Source organism: Lethenteron reissneri, chromosome 21 (genome assembly GCF_015708825.2).
Source record: "Lethenteron reissneri isolate LAM-NWPU_2019-01 chromosome 21, ASM1570882v1, whole genome shotgun sequence".
Taxonomy (NCBI): domain Eukaryota; kingdom Metazoa; phylum Chordata; class Hyperoartia; order Petromyzontiformes; family Petromyzontidae; genus Lethenteron; species Lethenteron reissneri.
This window is the reverse complement of record NC_083799.1, coordinates 6,105,185-6,121,081: the sequence shown is the minus strand read 5'-3', so window position 1 is coordinate 6,121,081 and position 15,897 is coordinate 6,105,185. Positions and strand designations below refer to the sequence as shown.

General features: G+C 44.1%; 1 protein-coding gene across 1 annotated transcript in view; it reads left to right on the top strand.

Moving 5' to 3' along the window:
* The window catches only part of LOC133345129 (potassium voltage-gated channel subfamily H member 8-like), a 147,210-nt gene that overhangs the window by 58,176 nt on the left and 73,137 nt on the right, over positions 1-15,897 (top strand). The window contains 3 exon segments of the mRNA XM_061555625.1: positions 401-531; positions 6,314-6,376; positions 7,917-8,160. Coding sequence (XP_061411609.1) covers positions 401-531; positions 6,314-6,376; positions 7,917-8,160 — 438 coding nt within the window.

The following is a 15,897-nucleotide window of genomic DNA, read 5'->3' as shown; positions in this document are numbered from 1 at the left end:
TCAGTTATTGGTGGGTTGTTTATCCATACTTCACCACGCTGGTAAGTGTGGGTTGGTGAAGAGGGGGTCCACAACTCAATACTCAAATTAGCCATGGTCAAAAATCTAACTCGGTTCGCTGGGTTCACAGCATAGTGCTCTATCCAATGCACCACAATTCCACCCCATTTCACTGAAGAATCTTCTGGAAGTGAGGCCTGAATATTTTCACCACCTTCGTTTTATGTTTTGTTTTTATAAATTTTGTCTTGTGGCGTCATATCGTTGAGACGAAGGAACGTTTCTCGAAACCCTCACAGAGTGGTGCATCATCACCCCGCGTGTTAGAGAACGTCTTGCAGAAGGAGACGTCCCAAAACGACTTGTGAGATCTCTTCGGCTTGTTTTTTTTTGGCTGCAGAGGGGAGGCAGCAACAGAAGGGCGAAACGGGATCCAGCTTCCGCGTGAACCGCCGGCGGAGCCGCGCCGTTCTCTACCACCTGTCGGGGCACCTGCAGCGGCACGACAACCACAAAATCAAGATCAAGAACGTGAGTGGCACTCTGCACAGACCTTGCACACACCCTGAACACACCCTGCACACACCCTGCTCGCACCCTGCACACACCCTGCACACACCCTGCACAGACCCTGCTCGCACCCTGAACACACCCTGCACACACCCTGCACAGACCCTGCACACACCCTGCTCGCACCCTGCACACACCCCGCACAGACCCTGCACACACCTACGTGGCCGCACACGCACCCAGAGCAATAGTCCACTGCAGCGGCTCGGGGCTTAGTGTGCGTCAAATTAAACGCCGTGCCAGGGAATGCAGGCCAGGACCGCGATTGAAAGCGATACTTAAAATTGGCTGTGCGGGGCTTCCGCGATGAGAAAATAATGACAAATAGTAATAATTTGTTTAACAAAATTATGCCCGTGGAATTGACACTTATTTGCAAAATAAACATGCAATTAAATTGCTGAGAACATTTACAAGGCTGCTTGGAAGATTGTTATTTTTGTCACCAAATGTGTCTTGAAGAACATTTACTTATATAACACCAGATTGTGTGTTGTTTTTATACTTCTCAGAATTTGTGAGTCACCACATTCTCAAATGCGATTTCCAATTATCTCAGAATATCTTGCTCTCTCTCTCCTTCTTTTGTTGGAAGAAGAGACATTTCGCAAAACAGCTTTCTATATATGTGTGTATAAAAAGTAGTAGATTAAGCACATTGCCCAATTATTAGACCTTTCATCAGCACACGGCGCGTGTGCTTTGTACCAAATATTACATTTTGTTTTAGCTCAGAGGCAAGCCTCATGTTTTTACACATTGACTATAAGCAAATTCAACTACTGGAGTTGTATTTCTATTCACACCGCAGTAATACATTTGTGTAGCTATATCATTCTTGAACATAACAAATAACCAGCAATTTGTGTCTATCCCCTTAAATTTGCGAATGAAATGTGGTATTTTTGTCTAAAATATTAACACACATTTTTAAGCGTTGTATTGAACTTCTGCGATGTGGTTATAAGACAATGAGCGAAAAAAAAGACGAGTTTGTATGCCCACGTGCATACAAGTGCATTTTGCAAACATTGCATAATAGACTCCAACAAAATCGCAAGAGCATCATCTCCCTACGATGCACAGCGATGGTGCACGGTTTATTGCCAATCGATCATCTTTCCCCCGTAGTTTTGTTTTGACACTCAACATCTCTTGGTGAAAGTCAATTAAATTAATTAGGTTTTTTAGGACCATGGTTTATTTTAATGTCGTGATTTCACAGATATCCCAGGCTAGCAAGCGAGAGTCTGGCCACCAATCGTGATGCATTGGCGCTGCAGTGGCTGCATGGTCAAAAGCAAGCGTGATGTGCATGAACTGCCATCTCGTCCCCTCGTTCTATTGTATTGCAATTTTATTTTAAATCAGTGTGTGTCAATGTATGGAAGATAGCTTCTGTCTTGCATTATCCAGACATGAATGCTCACGAAGAATAGAATCCCCTGCAATAATGCCCCGTTTTTATTTTGGTGTAGCCCATGTCTCCTGGCATATTTAAATGTGCGATCAGCTATAGTCGCTGGCTTTCATAACGTCCAATCACAGCTCATGTTATTTCTGTAATCGTATTAAAAGTGATTGAGGAGATGGTCTGACTTAGAAAGATGAGCTATGTTCGTTCAACAGGCCCACTGTTGATTTAATCAACAGCAGAGCACACTTCCACTGATGTACATGAACCTAACAAATATTAATATCCAAACTACGGTTGAACAGGAATGCATCATCGTCAGTCCTCTGTTGGATAAAGGCATGCCTTTGGAGTTTAGGTCACGCATTGACCATGCTCAATGTGGGTTGGTGAAGAACTTGTTCTAATATGACTCGCCGTTGATATTAACTATGGCCGGGAATCAAACTCCGCTTGCTGGGTTTTGAGCACAGTGCACCGATTACCGTGCCATTGCTCTCACGCAAAAAGTATTATAAAAATACTACGTATTTGGTGACACCACAACGCACTGGGAGAACGCTTAACTTGCAATTTTGAAGGCTGTGGAAAGTTACGATTTCAAATCCACGTCAACCCATCCTTCTTTTGGATAAAATATGAACAATTTTGTGGGAAATCAACAGCGTATGTCCAATGTAGAGACCAGGCTCCCTTCAAAGGAATGTGGAATTTACCCCACTTGTTTAACACTACCAAAGTAAAATAGCACTTCCCAACTCTTTTGAGCAGGAAGAAAACGTGACCTTGAGAGTATTTTGCAGTAGACAGCAGATTTTTGCAAACTAAAATTTCGACAGCCTATGGTCGCTTTATTCTCGCTCCTGCCTAAAAAGAAAAAGCTGGACTCCATTTTATGAAGGATCTGTAGGCATATATGCCTACGAAATAAATTTATTTTGTGGGGGGGGGAGGAGGGATGGATAAAAAAAATTCGGGGGGTCGACAACTTTTGGAAACTTTTTGGTTCAACTTTTTACCCCCATATCTGGCCCACTTTCTATAATGTTTTGATTCTGAAAGGCTCTTATAATTTAGTTGTTGGACAAACGGACGGACAAATGGACAAACAGAACACTGGGCTTTTATAATAGATGATCTCCGATTTTTTTTATTGTTCGCAACTTCTAGGTAGAAAATTTCTTCCACTGTTTGTTTTTCAAGTACATTTTTACTTTGCTTGAAGTCACCTACTCTACTGTATTCTTGCATGAGTGGCAAGAACACTGTTAGAACACTTTTTCTGAGGCTCTAATTCACAGGGTTGTGATTTAGTGGGAGGGATAGGAGGTGGAGGGTAGAGGAGGGCTCATCTCACAGTGGGTAAACAAGTGTTCATACTTCAACCGCTTCAAATTTATTGCATTTTCAAATTATCAGAGTTGTGAAAATATTTCTGTCAACTGTACAGTCGAAGTTCAAGCAGTCACCTCCTGTTTTGTAACCCTGAGCCAGTGGTGGAAATTCCACATTTTTATGATGGGGAGGGGGGGGCACGTATTTCCATATAACAGCCACTGTTTATTTCTATGAAAATAAAACTGGTTTTATTAGCTCTGGTGAAAGGATGGGCCAGGTCAATTCCAGACCGGAATTTGAACGTGCCGTCACCATCCATTTGTGAGACGCAAACTCCACTCTGTCCCACTCAGCCCCACTCAGCCCATTCCAGCTCTTGCAATACAAATATTCTCTTTTGTCTGCCTCTGGCTGGAAGAAGGATAATTTCCTGAATTATTAGCTAATTCTTTGTTTTTTTGTTATAAGGCCGTGGTAATGATGAGAGTACTGTGATGACATCATGGTGTACTTGTACAACACATTTTATATATAGCAACAAAAAAGAAAAAATGCACTTTCAAAATATAGATTTTTGCATGTATTCGTATAAAAATAGTTCTGTGGGTTTGTACTGCTTAACTTTGGGACACTGGTTATTTAAAAAATATTTTAAACTAAATGTACTTCGAAATATGCAAAAATATGCAAGCATTTTCAGTATAAACGTCTCAACCTGGAGGACGGTGTGTGGTTAAGGTTTCCACTTATGAGGTGCAAGCAACAAAACGAGGACATGTCATGGGAAAAAGAACATCTCATAATACCGGAAGAGGGGCGACCTCCGCATAAAAGCACTGCTTTGGGTGGTGTAGTATTATGCTACTGACAAGAACAACGAGTTTTAATGTCCAAGGAACATTTTTAGTTACAGATTTCCCAGGACAGCTACCGCCTTTTTAAAAAGAGAATGGTCCTGAGAAACCAGGACACTGATGACACAATTCATTACATAAAGTTTACAAGATTGCATGCAATGTGTGCTTGCATTACGCTTGTTCTTCTGTAAGTAGGGGGTGCTGGGATTGATCGTGGCTGGATAAAGGCATGCTGTGCCCCGGTGCATGCAAGTATCTCCACTTGCATGGCTTCTCGGCTGCTGTGATGTCCCAACCACAAACACTTTATAATCCCCGGTGGAAATATGTGTATGCAATGATGCTGAATTTAAATTGTTGATAGCATGCGTGTTACAGTGACAGTAATTTCCTGCTCAAATGAGCATTGAATTGGTGCTAATCTTCTGTTTATATCCCTGAGCCAGTGGTAGAAATTTCCAAATCCTATGGCAGGGGTGCATTTATCCATAGGACAAGTATTGACCTCCTCACAAAGTGGTACTCATTGTATCGAACCAACATAGATGATAGGCTCAGTCAACCCCCAATCAGGATTTGACCTCACGACCTTTCGTTTACGAGCCGCTCGCTCGACCGCTTAGGCACCCTTAGATGGTACACGTGTAGGTTGCAAGAACCGTTCAACTCGCAATTTCTGTGCACTTTCATTTTAACACATGACTGATGCTAACAGTTATTGTAATAATAAGTTAAACCCTTTTGTTATTCCACTGCTGGATGAAGGCCTACCAACACAGTGTCAAGTACGGGTTAGTGAAGGTGTGGCTCAGCACCAGTTTAAATATCAGTCGCTACTGTTGGTCGTGGCCAGTAATCGAACTTAAGGCATCGGATGCATCACACAAAAAACTACTCTGCCACTACTCCACCCATTTTTTATGTAATACTGAATGTTGTATTATTATTGATATAAACGAAACAAAAGTAAATAAAACATGTAAGTCAGAATAAGCCAAAGCACGTAGCCAAATGGAAGACTTTAAAACATCTCCAAGAAACGCTCCCTTATTATAGAGGGTACAATGAAGGGTGTTATGACCCAATCACTCAGCTGAAAGGAGCCTAGTTAGTGCATGTATGGATGATCACCATGCATAACTGGTTTCTATGGGCTGCGGTCCTACATTGTGGGCAGTGCAACAAAATCCATTGTATTGCACTTCTACGCTCGTACATCCATACATATGTAATGACATAGTGACATCTACTGGTTGGAAAAGGGAAGCACGGGTACAGGCACCACTATAAACATCATCCAATCCCAAAGGGAGCAGTATCTGGGCCAAAGGTAAAGGGCGGGGCTGACTGAGATACTCCGGGAACTGGCTAGAAGGTTCCACAAGAGGGCATGGCCGGAGGCGGAGCCTAGCCGTGCCTGCGGAAATATAAACGGAGGCAGGAGGACTCGTGGTCGGTGTGGGGAGCCTTGGGTCCAGGCTACGTCGCTGCTCACCATCATCTCTCTTCGTCGTTTGGCCATGTGGCCGATCTCCTGCGAAGTCCCACCACCCTCGCCGGCACGCCATCAACCAATAGCGAGGCTGGGAGTGGGCGGACAGAACCACGCTGTGGGATCGACCACATGTAGCCTGTAGGGATGCTAATATCTACTGTACGTGTGTACTCGGAGAAGGAAGAGGATAAGGTTGGCCTGTGGTGTGCCCGAATGTGAATATAGAAGAGGGTACCCTCTACACGACGTGTTGCGGAAGTCGCTCATTACATGTAGATTATTCACAAATCCACACTGACTCAGCATGTCGAAATACGGTCAAATAGCACCCGCGACCTGCATGGCCTGGGAAGGCCCTCATCCAGCAGTGGATTTCCAAAAAGGGCAGTACGTGTATACGTGTGTACACATGCAGATGCTCACCAAATGGTTAATTCTAACCCGCTGCATGGCTGTGTGTGTTGCATGCTCGCCTATCTTAATCTGCTTGCATTTCCCTTTCCTGCCCTCCCCCACCTACATTGCCCCTTCAATGCTCCCAATCCTTCATTCGCTCCCTCCCTGCTGCCCTCGCTTCCCCCCGCAACCCTGTCCCCCAACCCCCAAGCATCTTGCACGGCATTGGCATGATGCTCCCAGAAAGAGGCTGCAGGGCAAGGCCAGAGGGCCCGCACGTGCTGGGCCGCCTGTTCACAGCCCTTCGTAAGTACTAACCATGGATGTGCTAAACCCCCCTGACCACTGGCTGCCATGTCGCCGCCCCCCACCACTGCGCCAGCTTTCTGCGCCAGCTTTCCACGAATGCTATAAATACTCTTAGCTAACACTTGTCCGTTGAATGCATTCCGTTCGCTAGGCGCGTAATTGCGCTCATGAAACACCCGTCGAGTCGTGCACGTGAAAAGACCTTTCATTCAATAACGATTCGTGGGAAAATTTAAGGGTGAAATGTGCTAATGTTATACACACCTAAACTAACGTAATAACCTCAGTTCAATGGAATCAACAACTCTTACAAATAGAAGCAAACGCAAATGAGAAACAATACTCGCACGGCACGCACGGATGGTGCAGGCATTGAGTGGTGTGGGTGTGAGAATAGGACATTTTACTGTTTTTGAAAAAGTTAATATGGGAGGAATATGCCTGTTTGTTTATGCTAAGACAGCAGCAGACTAATAAATATACAATTGAGAGAGAAAAAAGAAGACGCAAAAGAATTAATTATTTAGGTGAATCATTGAAATCTTGACACTGCTACTGTGTCCACCACGTGTGATCACGATCTTCCTCCCCATTGTCACTTTGCGTTTTGCCTCCTCTTGTTTTGTATCCCACACTTTTCTTATTGTCCCTGTTAATGTATTATTGGCGTCAGCCATCAGGGAGGGAAAATGAGGACCATTTCTAAAAATATGAAATGCATAAAAACGAGGACAAATAGTTAACGACAAGTTGGCTGCGTTTGCACATGTTTGCAGGATCTATATAATTCATGTTTGTCAGTAAATGCGGGGACTATATTTTATGGTACATTTAAAAAGCTACAGCGTAGACCATTTTAGGGAAGTTTGTAGCATGCTTAACGTAACAATAACTGGCATCTAAAGCAGAGTTTAATATTTTAAGACTGCCACCACCCCCTTGAGATTACACAGTAACGATGCCTTTTTAATGCAGTGTCATGGCTAAATGAAACTGCCCAGGGTGCAGGCACATCCTAGGTGCGACAAAACGATGTTGAGGTTGGGGCATCAGGTAGACTTTTACGTAACCCAGTGGATCGGTAAGATGGCATTATGGCTGTTAGGAGGCGCGTAACAGCACGTCAACCCACTGATTCATAAAAAGAATCCTACGCTCACGACGCATACATCGAATGCTGTATGTGGAAATGATATATTCATGTGTAATTTAGGCAAACGAACAAGCAGTACAAATGAGACCAATAACACACATCGCACAACACAAACAAGACCAAAATTTATTTTAAAAATCCATTATTGTAACAAAATCACAACTCCATGTGTAAAAAAAGGAATCGAATCAGCTGGGCGGTTGGATTGAGTGAATCGCTGCACGACTGGGCAACTGTGCTCTGGCTGCCGAATCTCAGCTCTCGCCTCTGCCAAAAAACAAGCACGGCGCAGGGACAGGTGCCGCACTCACTTTGGCCCGCACCTAAAGACTTTGCCGTCGACATTGTCCGATCGCCGACGGCCCCCGCGCTCTCCTTTCCCAGAACGTGTTTGGTGAGAAGGCAGCGCTGCCCGAGTACAAGGTTGCGGCGGCGCAGCGCTCACGCTTCATCCTGCTGCACTACGGCACATTCAAGGCCGGCTGGGACTGGCTCATCCTTCTTGCCACCTTCTACGTGGCCGTCACGGTGCCCTACAACGTGTGCTTTGCCGGCTCGGACGAGCAGCCCGCCACGTCGCGCAGCACCACCGTCAGCGACATCGCTGGCGAGATCCTCTTCATCATCGGTCAGTGACCCAAGAGATGTCCCGAACTGAGACGGGCAACATAAATCCAAAAGATGTCGCGCAGGAGATATATAGTGGATTGTGCAGATATCATCACACACATGAGACACCTAACCTGAAAGGTGATGCCAGTCGATGATATTCATATCAAGGGAACTGTTGGTCTACCTATATGGTTTTTGTTATTCACGAATGTGTTGAATTTTGTATGGGGATTTCAGTGGTATTCGAGTTGTAGAGTGCTTCCATACACTCCAGCCCAAATACTCGAAAAGGATAAATTCAAACATTGTAAGCCAGTAAAAATGCTGCCATGACATTTTTTTTGCGGATGTCACTGTGGTGCCGGACCTAGACAAACACGGCGTGCAATGTTCTCACATTACGGACATCACGTATGTAGCGACATCGTGAATGTCACTGTGTAATGCCGGCTTTCGCGAGGCACGGCGTGCGATGCATTGTCATTGCGGAGACCCCGTAGGTGGGTGTAGTACCAGCCCTAGAGGGGGCTCGGTGAATGCTGGGATAGGGCAGTGGCACCACGCGTGGCGTGCAGTGCCGACTCCTACAGGAGGGAGTGTGAGAGTGTCAGCCATGGGATGAGGTTACCCCTGGCCATGACACTCTGGTTGACCCTGGAAGGCACGTGACAAGTAAGATCTAATTCTAGATTTGAAGTTTTCGTGACTGCAAGGGTCCATACTCTTTGTTTTTTGGTAAAGTCACGTAGGTAAAAAAAAATTAAATCACGACGTTTCGGAGGCAACACAAGCTTCCATCTTCAGGTGGAGCCGTCACAGCAAAATTACTGTACAAGATCCAGGTCCGATTCAATACAGTACACAAAATCCGTGATCTGATCCCATCCGTAAAGTATGTTATTCCTGACTTACAATTGAGTTGTACCTGCGGTGACTGCTATATTGGGGAGACAAAACGACATATTTCTGACCGAATTCGCGAGCACAAATCAGATTTGAAGCACGGTAGAACGAATTCTTCGGCCGTAGCTGATCATTGTTTCAACACAGCGGGTTCTCATGATATTATTTTCTCCGACACCAAAGTACTCTGCAAACCTCCCGGATACTACCAAAGATGTTTCCATGAAGCCATCCAGATATACAAACATAGACAAAACTTCAACCGAGAGGATGGTTTTAAATTAAGCAATCATTGGAAAGATGTCATCAACCAAGTAAAACTTTAGCTGCCTTATAATTGTACAGCCATTTCCATTTCTTCCAGTTGTTTTCTATTCCCAGCTTGATTAGCCCCTTTTTTAACCAAGTTAAACCAAGTTAAACTTTAGCAGCCTTACGGTTTACTGTAGTATACTGCAAGGCAACCAGTTTGTCAGCTTAAATACTGCCTACGTTTTACAACCGTGTTCATGTGTGTAATTTTTTCAACCACGGCACGCTTCTCTCCGCCCATCCGCTCATCCGTCCTCCTAATCCCTGCAGCATAACAAAAGGCGGATTAACTTAGTCCCCCCCCCCCCACGACCCATCCTGGCCCCCCCCCCCCCCCCCTTAACCTATATATAAGATCTACACAAGGGCCCCAGGTGGGGGCTTGGGGTGGTCATGTGTCAGGGTGAGATCCTACGGGAAGGGTCGACAAGAGGTTTCTCGAAGGTGGTCATGGCCAAGGGCGGGGCCAGCCACGACCCTGCAGCATATACACCGGGGTCCGCACAGGGACCGGGGTTCAGCGTTGCTGTCGTCATCTGAAGATCTACGATCTACATCCTACGTCCAAGAAGAAGTCACCAACATGTGGACCAGGACCCAAGCCAGGGTCCTGTCCGTTGTAGCTACTCCCAGTAATGAACGTAGTTAGCCTGGTGGTCCACCACCATAGGTTATCTGGTAAAGGGGCAGTGACCCCTTTGTGTTAATGTGTTGGTGTTATCTTCTTGGTTCTTTCGGTAAAGGCAACTAGAAGGGAAATAATACAATAATAAAAATAAAACATAATAAAATACAATTCTCATGATGTTTCGACCACAACGCAAGCAGCCGTCCTCAGGTGTTGGTGTTACTAAATGTGTTGCCTCCAAGAAGTACGTCTGCGACTCAGTTGAATCCACTACACTAGCACCACGGCTGACAGAAAGGCCTTCAACCAGTGGAAGCTCTAGACAGCTCCTCTAGAGAGTATTTGTCCTACTCTTCCATACTGGCCAACCATTTATGTCGAGCTCGATGAACCCTCAATTTACACTACTACACTCGACCTGCCAATAGACCAACGGTGTGGTGCACCCTTTTATACTCCAAGGTGAACAGAGGCAGTGGATTTAAAAAATCTTGCCCGTTGCTTCAATTGCCAGTCCAGGAGAACGATATGGCAACCCTGTGGAGTGCAAGTCCGTTGTGCTTAACCATTACACCACGGGCTGCATTTCCACAGTATGATCTAATGGGAAAAGATATATAAACAATTATATTTGACAAGAACACTGGAACATAATTACCTGATCTTACGAATGTGACCTAAGTTGTGAGCAACACCTTTATTTTAGGCAGCGTTGGCTCTTAACGTACATCTTTCTCCCCCATGAGAGAGCTTCAACAAGAATGTTCCCAAGAAAGTTGTGACGCACACTCCGGTACTGGGCTTCCACAACCCGAGGCTACACACGAGGACACTTGTCCTCAGGTAGGCTTATGTGGACGTGACAGTAACGGAATGAACCACTGCACGTGGATGTTGCATGAAAAAACATGGGCAGGACATGAGCATTCGAAGGGGCTGTCTTATGTAGCACATATAAATAGTATTATAACTTAATAAACGTACAGCTCTTCGACTTGTTTTCGGATCATACCGCCTATTCACCACAACGTTTTGCACCATGTGCTGAGGGCTTCTAATTTCGGTTCCCCAAGAAGCCCCCAGCACGCCGAGCAAAACGTCGGACATCCCATCGAACAACACGCGAGTATGACCCGAAAAAACAGTATTTCTGCACATCACAACCGCGAAAACCTTTAAGCGTAGTGTTGGTCGCAATTTGCGTTCTACAGCGCACCTTAAGATCTATGCCGACACACAGAGGTTGCTTTTTCAGTTACTATACGTCTCCCCACCTGTGTGTATTGAAGGAATATATTTATTGATAACCGAGAAAATGGCCACCCCCCCCCCCCGCACCAAAGTCATAGTTTTATTTCGCCGAGGTCAAAAGTAAGTTTTTTTTATACCGTAGAAGGTCCCTTGTTTCTTCTAATCAGAATGATCCCTCGCCCAACTGTACGATGAAAACAAATCATGTTAGTGCTGTGACTGACAAACTCACTCGCAGAAAGAAGAGTGAAGTTATTCTCATGCTAGAAAAATATCACGGGCATGTTGGCATTGCTTTGCTGTGGGAGTTCATTTCTCCAAGACTTGCTGACATCGCGACATGGTCTGTTTGACGGTCCGGTATTGGTCTGTATATTGATCATCACACAAAAAAACCTTCATCGCTATTTTAAAAACCGCAGTCAGCTGCAAAACGTAGGCATAATCAACAAATTGTTAATGGTCACTGTGGTCGATGTAGTCTATGTTTTTTTGTAAGTGCATAAATGCTGATATGGCCTGAGGGTAGGACACAATGAGCTGAGCTGGACATCGTGTAATTTTCTGCTAACAAAATGCCACCTTTGACTTCATGCCGGCTCTTGCACTGCGGCATTAATAGGTGCGTTTATTACGCAGTGTTTTTTCCAGAGTTTTCCTGAGAGTTGTTTCGAGGCGGCAGGCTTCCTGATTAGAAAATGCTTCGGTGGAGAACAGAAAAGCTCTTGTCGCAACCAGCATTTGGTGTGCGCACTTGCAGTGACAATCTGAAACATAGGCACTGTTCATCTGAATTTATTAACCCACAATTTGAGGCTCGCACACATCAACGCAGATTGCCTGTGGATTATGTTTAATTGTAATCTTTAATTGGCTCTGCAACGTCTATGATAAATTAACCGATAATAATAGACCTCCGTTCGTCTCTCCGCATACAACAGCAAGTGTTTTAGTGCGCCGGGTGGTTGTTAAATTGTAATTCTGTTTTATGATTGTTTGAATTTAGGTTATTAATTTTTAAAAAAGTAATTAATACTGGGGTAGAGTCGGTTCTATTTTGTGTAGTTAATATTTTTTGCATGGTTAATAACATCTCTCCAATGATTACTCAGTTTGTACCCATCATCACGGTTGAAATTATGTCTGTGTTTGTAAATCTGGATGGCTTCGTGTACAAACCTTTGATGGTAGCCAGAGGGTTTAGCCCCGCCCCCCCTCCCAATACGTTCCATTCATTGGCTACCACATTCAGAAAAGCCCCTCCCTCCCTCCTCCCCCCTTAACTTGTATTTAAGAACTTGTATCTTGGAATCTCTGCCTCACTTGATACAGCAAATCTAGCTGTGACGGTCCCACCTGATGACGGAGACTTGTGTTGCCTCTGAAACGTCGTTATTTATTATTTTACTTCTATTATTACTTTTACTAATTTATTTATTTTATTTTTTACCTACGTGACTTTACCGAAACAACCTAAGAGTATCGATATATACACATGAAAAACTATACACAAACGTTTCAAACATAATTCTCACATGTGTAATTTGATTTCTATTGCTGTACTTTGTTTTCTTTGTTTTGCTTTGATCATTTTGATAACCTCGGTCACTCTTGCAAATGCAACTCATCCTGGTCTCTTGAGTTCTCACTTAGTTACAAAAATGTAATTGAAACTTGACATCTAAAACAATGGGAGGTTTAGAATCGAATTGCCACTGCTGCTGTGATTGGCCAGGAATGCAACTTATCAGGCGTGCAATGAGTCATTAAATCATTCACCGATTAAAATCGATTCCTGCAACTCACAATACATGCTTGAAATTGTACGTGTGGAAATTTATCGTTGAAATAACACCCCGTCTGCTTCACAGCGGACATGAAAGATGATGCGACGTTATTCAAAAAGAGTTGGCCATGCGTAACTGGCATCATTGGCCACAATTGTTTGCAAATTACTTAATTGGAAAAAAATCACACTAACAATGTCCGATAGCTGGCAGACGAATGCCAATTGGCAGGCCGGTGTTGCATTTTATTTGTGCTACAAAATGAAATCTGCCACTGGGTCCATTTGACGAAATTACAGCAGGGAGTTTGGAATGATTGAGATGAGATGTGACATAAGGCATTTGGGTTGCTGACACATTTAAGCAAATGCCATATTAAATAAAATAGTTAACATCTTTATTTTACTGTTTCTGCAAATCATATACAAAAATATATATGCTCAAGTTACATCTAGCCTAACAGAAAATATTTACAAATGAGACAGAAATTTAAGACGCGGTAAAAAATTGTCAAAAGAGAATCAATTATTGTATTAAATCATAACCCTGAATTATTGTTACATGCCGGACATACGTAAATTTATGTTTAAATGTAAGTGCTGCTGCATTTTACTGTAAATTTATAATTTTTCAGAAAGGTTTTGTTTTTGATTCTCAGTGCGGCGCTGGGTAGAGGGACATGTGGTTGAACTGCGTTGCATTGCTTATGTTCGGCAGGGTGCCCACATTGCAGGGAATCTCCTGCCGACTGCCAGCCAGAGTTTTTGGGGCGTTGACATGTGTTTGGCAAAATAGTGAATGCACGCATGCACTGACTTCGCACCTGGGAAAATAGCAGGGGCATCTTACTAATTTACCGGCGTCATATTTACGAATAGTGCATACATTCTTGGATTAATATCACTCTTTGTGCTCACGATACATGTATCAAAACGCGTGTGTGGGATTCATCGTTCCTCAGTCTGTAAATTGTAATTTGCATGTAACGGACTAACGTGAGCATGAGGAATGATAAGAGCAAAACAGTAAAAACAGCACAAAAAATATATCGTTGAATGGCTGCCCTGAAGTGGCAGCTAAGGAGGGTGCACAGGGAGGTGAATAATGTTTTTAACATTTTTGAAGTTGACACTTTGACACTCGGCACACCCACGTGTAATGTCAACACAGCAGACTGCGGCTGCTGTTGGTTAGATGGTCTCCTGGGCACAGAAAGAAGTGTAGAAGTGTACGTCAGCACTCCCACCTCACACTGCAATTATGACTTCTGCCGAGGCTACGGGTATATTTGCCTCTCAGCAAAAACTGTGGCCGTGGGGAAGGGGGGGCGGGGGAAGTGGTACCTTGTTGGTTCCTTGTGGCTGTAGCAGGCTCCAGTGACATGTAGGAACCAGGTGAACAAGTTAGGGAGCTCTTACTAATTTGCAATGTGTCATGTAGTTGCTGAAGCTGCAACCCTTACCGTGTACATTACATTTATCCAGGCGAAGAGTTTGGTTGCAGGTCCCCCGATTGGGATGATGAATACCCTGAGCTGTCCGATATGAATTTGTATGAGTCAACGGCAACCAACTAGGCGGCTAAACAAAAGAGCGAATTACCGTACTTGTATTCAGAAGTTTGCGAGTTCAAGTCCAAGTTGGGGCTTGACTCGGCTCATCATCCCTCCTGGGGATGATGAGATGAGGACCACATTGTGGACAAAGTCAAAAGTGGCTGTCCTATAGATAGACTCGCCCCAACTGTAGGACCGAGGAATTTTCACCACTGGTTCAGGGCTGGAAAAGGATGAGCACCAAATTTTTCATTTGAGCAGGACATAAAAATGACCTGTGGAGCAAAGCATTTGGTATCATGCCAAACAAAATGCAGTACAACCTAAAGACATTAACCAAAAATATCACAGCACTGTGAGAGATAGTGACGACTTGAGGAGGCATTCATCAAGCAGTGGATTGATCATGCGTCTGATGATGATGATGAACAAAGACGGTCACTGCATCGCATGTTTTCTTCTGATATTAGGAAGCCACTGGAGCCATGCACTTAAAAATTATCTATATTGACAACGAATTTCTTTCGAACTGCATTTTATGTTTAGTTTGTCCTTCCCCCGCACCTCCAATGAGCGCGGTTGGCTGTGTACAGTGCGAAAGAAGTTCATACATACATACATGATGATAATTTAGGAAAAACATTCATTCACAGTAAGTTATGACACACACGAGCACGATAATGACGCAACCAACATCTCTTATTCGCTCATGTGTGTCCGTGGTGCAGGGAGGGCTGCGTGTAGAATCCGGTGGTGGATCGGCAATTATTAAGATTGATACATTAAAAAAACACCAATCCAGTGGGAATTGATTTGCATAATAAGAGTCTAGCGAGCAAGAGGGCTTGTGTGATACTCCCACTCGTTTGCCGAGATAATTGCATACATTAGTGCATACGAAGGAAAGGGCTCTTTTTCGGATTGGATTAATATCCAGATGCAGACGAGAGTAGATTGGAATGCGTTTTGGAAAGCTGAACTTGTTGGTAAAAAACAACAACATACAACCGTGGCTCAAGAATAACTATTTCAATGAATGCCTACAGCCTCCTATGCCATATGGATCGGACACATGGAAATAGGCGTGGAATTACGCATAGCTTGCAATGAGAGACAATGAGTACACGGATTAGAGAACGTACGCAGGTTAACGATATAATTTTGACTGTTAAAGCTAAATGGGATTTGGGTAGGACGCGTCGTGACAAGGGTAAAGGTCGAAGGGGTGGAAATACGAAATGGAGTGGCAGCCAAGGGAGGGAATTCATCTGACAGGACGACGACCGCATAGATGGAGTGATGGGATCAGCCCTTTTA